A 3,337-nucleotide genomic window follows, 5' to 3' on the forward strand; every position below is an offset into this window, starting at 1 on the left:
ACTCATTAGTAGATCACCATCGCTTTCGCACACACACCGCATAATTGTGTTCCTGTTGGATTTCATTGCGGGTACCGCGGTCGCTGCTGACGATCATGGTGCTGGCCACGTGGGCGGGGGCGTTCGGGGCGCTGGTGCCGACGCTGCTGGAGCTGTGGGGCACCTTCGGGCTGGACGAGGCCATCGGCTCGTGCACCATCCTGCCCGACCGCGACGGAAAGTCCCCGAAGGTGTTCCTATTCGTGTTCGCCTTCGTGCTGCCCTGCGTCGCCATCTGCGTGTGCTACGCGCGCATTTTTTGCATTGTCCACCGCGCCGATAAGAAGAGCCACGGCGCCACGCGCGGCCTCATCAACGGCAAGCGCCGCAAGCGACCTATCGCCGCCCCCACCCACGACCCGCCCACCCTGCAGACCCTGCAGACCACGCCCCTACACGACCGCTTGCAGCTCGAGACCCTCGTCAAGCTGTCCACTAGCAGGAATTCCGTCAGAGTGGAGATCGTGGAGCCGGGCGAGAAGAGCGAGAAAGAGAAGAACGAGGAGAGAAACGGCGGCGAGAACGGCGAGTCGGCACCGAAGGAGCCCGCGCGAACGCCCTCTCCGCTCCTGACCTCCGGAGACACCATAACTGACGCCAGCTCGCTGCTGAAGACGGAGGTGAACGGCTTCTCAGGGCAGACGTCCGAGGAGTGCACTGCGGCGGCGACTGTGCCTTCCCCCATCCGCGTGTGCCCTCCGACGGCCCCCTCGTCGCCGGCGTCCGAGCGCTCCGAGCCGAGGGGCAACGCGGTCGAGCGGCGCCCGTCCACCATCTCCGGCTTCGGCGGCACTTTCTCGCACCTGCGCGGGACCTTCCGCAAGACGCGCGCCGGCTCCTTCATCGCGCGCCAGCCGGACCTCAGCGCCAAGGACCGCCGCCTCCTCAAGATGATTTTGGTGATCTTCATCTCGTTCGTGCTGTGCTACCTGCCCATCACGCTCATCAAGACCTTCAGCAAGGACGACAACCCCGTGCTCAACATCGTGGGCCTCCTCCTCATTTACATGACCACGTGCATCAACCCCATCATCTACGTGGTCATGTCGTCCGAGTACCGCCAGGCCTACGTGAGCCTCCTGACGTGCAGGCGTGACACCGACGCGACCAATCGCTCCGTCACCAAGATATCCTGAAAGAAAGCGAGGTCTTCCATGCCACGCCAGGCGCTCGGGCCGGCCGCGCCCAGATACAAGGTCAGGGTGTCGCCGGCAGGGTACCCGAGGCGCCAGAACTGAATTACTTTTAAGACTCAAAGCAAACGGAAAGCCTCGTCTTGGTTAACGTTGTGCTGTGCCACTCCAAGTGCAGGCCCTCCAAAGACACCCGCCGGTGCATACTAATACCTAACGTTTGATTTTTGACCTTTCGCTGCCTGGATCTCGGGCAGGCCCCGGGACGAAATTACCAATCATATTCCTGCATGTTAAAGGGATTCTTTTAGTGCATTTCAGTGTAAATATTTCGAAAAACAAGAACTGTATGGGTGTACTGGAATATTTTAGTATATAAAAAAGTTTGACCAATTTCTTGTTAATTCAGGACACAGAAACATGAAAATGCATGCCTTAAATATATAATACTCCATATCTTGCCCTCAGTGTTGTCAATAATATTAATGTTTATGGCAATATATCTACCGCAGCACTCCATCCATGGCTGTACTTTCACACGCTATCTGAAGTGACACACACGGCAATAAAAATTATTAATTTTGACATAATATGAAAACTTCGTAAACTCGGTCAACTTGACATTCGATACTGATCTGGTAATTTCACTGGCAAAATTAACTACAATACGAAAACAATATCAGGGAGCCAGGCTTACTGTATCATATAATAATTAGTAATTGAGCAAACTGTTGAAATACTAATCATCTCTGAATCCTGAAAACGACTTGTATTACAAGTGCAGTGATGTACACAGCAAGTTTAATTGTTGTTCTAAGTAGTTTTGTACGAACGGATGAGACAGCCAGCGGTGACGGGGTCAGTCGTCCATAAGACAAGATTCTTCGCTGGATTCCTTTCAGCCAAGGAACTTCGTCCGTGCCGGTGTCCTGCTTCTTAGGGGATACTTTTGACCAGACTCAGTTGTTTTTTACTTCCATGGGCCTTACGGGCGCCGTGTTCTGTGCTGGACACGTCGACTCGTGTTGGAAGTTGAGCTATATTACGGTAAAAATTGGGCCTTGATGGGATTCGAGGATCATGGCTGATCTCATTAACGTCTTGTGCCTTGGTAGACATGATGAACTTGTCGATTTTGCTAGAACGATTCTGATTTTTGTTGACCGCTTACGACCTTGTTGGAAATTTCGTCTTGTTGGATATTACTTAACCATTTACGTGCGTCTGACCCTAATGTCAGACATAGCGAACCTTAGAAAAATGTTATAGACTTCCTTGGCATCCTGTGATTTCCCGGACATTCAAGATCTTATTTGCCACTGTCCAAGGGCATCTTGATGGTTAATCTATCAATAACAAAATGCCTGTAGAATTACTAGATCTTGGTCCTGGTGTGAGTCTTTGGATTTTTGCGAGTAAATGCAGGTCGAAATTGAAACTCAAGGGATAACCCAAACATGACAACAGACGCCTTCATGTCTATCTGTGTGACTGTCCGTAACGTCGCGTGCCCAGGGTAGAGGGTCTCACGAATCAAACACTCGACTAGATATGATGAAACATTGACTGCCTAACAACGATCACTATTTACAACTTTCTCGAAATGACGGTATGGGAAAGAGCCTTAGACTGTACAATTACATTAGGAATTTCTCTTGCTGTTGATGGCTTCCTGGAGCATAAAATGGTTAGGTTACGACGCCAACCACTTGTGATATAATTTCGAGAACGGACAGTGTGTATATAACTTAATATTTATTGTTTTACTGTTATACAGTCTAGATTTTGCATATGTTATTATGCAGATTACATTGTAAATGCAGAAGTGTAGTTACTACTTTTGTTTTCTTGTTGTTTCTACACACTAGGCTAAGAGTGAAAGTATCGGAAATATAATGACTGAAATTAATTTGATAATCACTATTTACCTCTTATGTATCTTTTCATGTTATGATGCGAAGAAGTGATACGTGGTGCCATGAGTTTGCTATAATATCATTACCAAAAGCAGCAGTGCTGTTGATATGATTCTACCCTTTTAGGACCCCGTATGGTTTGAGTATTACGCGGTAAAAACAAGGAGCAGACGTGACAAACCTTTTCTCTTGGTTTTAGATGGGTTTGCCTTGTATACGTCAACAACTCTGGAGACGTAAAACAGCCGC

The 3,337-nt window shown here is 49.2% G+C and overlaps 1 protein-coding gene across 1 annotated transcript in view; it reads left to right on the plus strand.

The window, feature by feature from the left end:
- Positions 1-3,331, plus strand: part of LOC119593575 (G-protein coupled receptor moody-like) — a 23,359-nt gene extending 20,028 nt beyond the window's left edge. Inside the window, exon 4 of the mRNA XM_037942532.1 lies at positions 76-3,331. Within this exon, the coding sequence (XP_037798460.1) occupies positions 76-1,175 (1,100 nt within the window). The 3' untranslated portion in view covers positions 1,176-3,331. The remainder of the gene's footprint in view (positions 1-75) is intronic.
- Positions 3,332-3,337: the final 6 nt, after the last annotated feature.

This window comes from Penaeus monodon, chromosome 32 (assembly GCF_015228065.2).
Source record: "Penaeus monodon isolate SGIC_2016 chromosome 32, NSTDA_Pmon_1, whole genome shotgun sequence".
NCBI lineage: Eukaryota > Metazoa > Arthropoda > Malacostraca > Decapoda > Penaeidae > Penaeus > Penaeus monodon.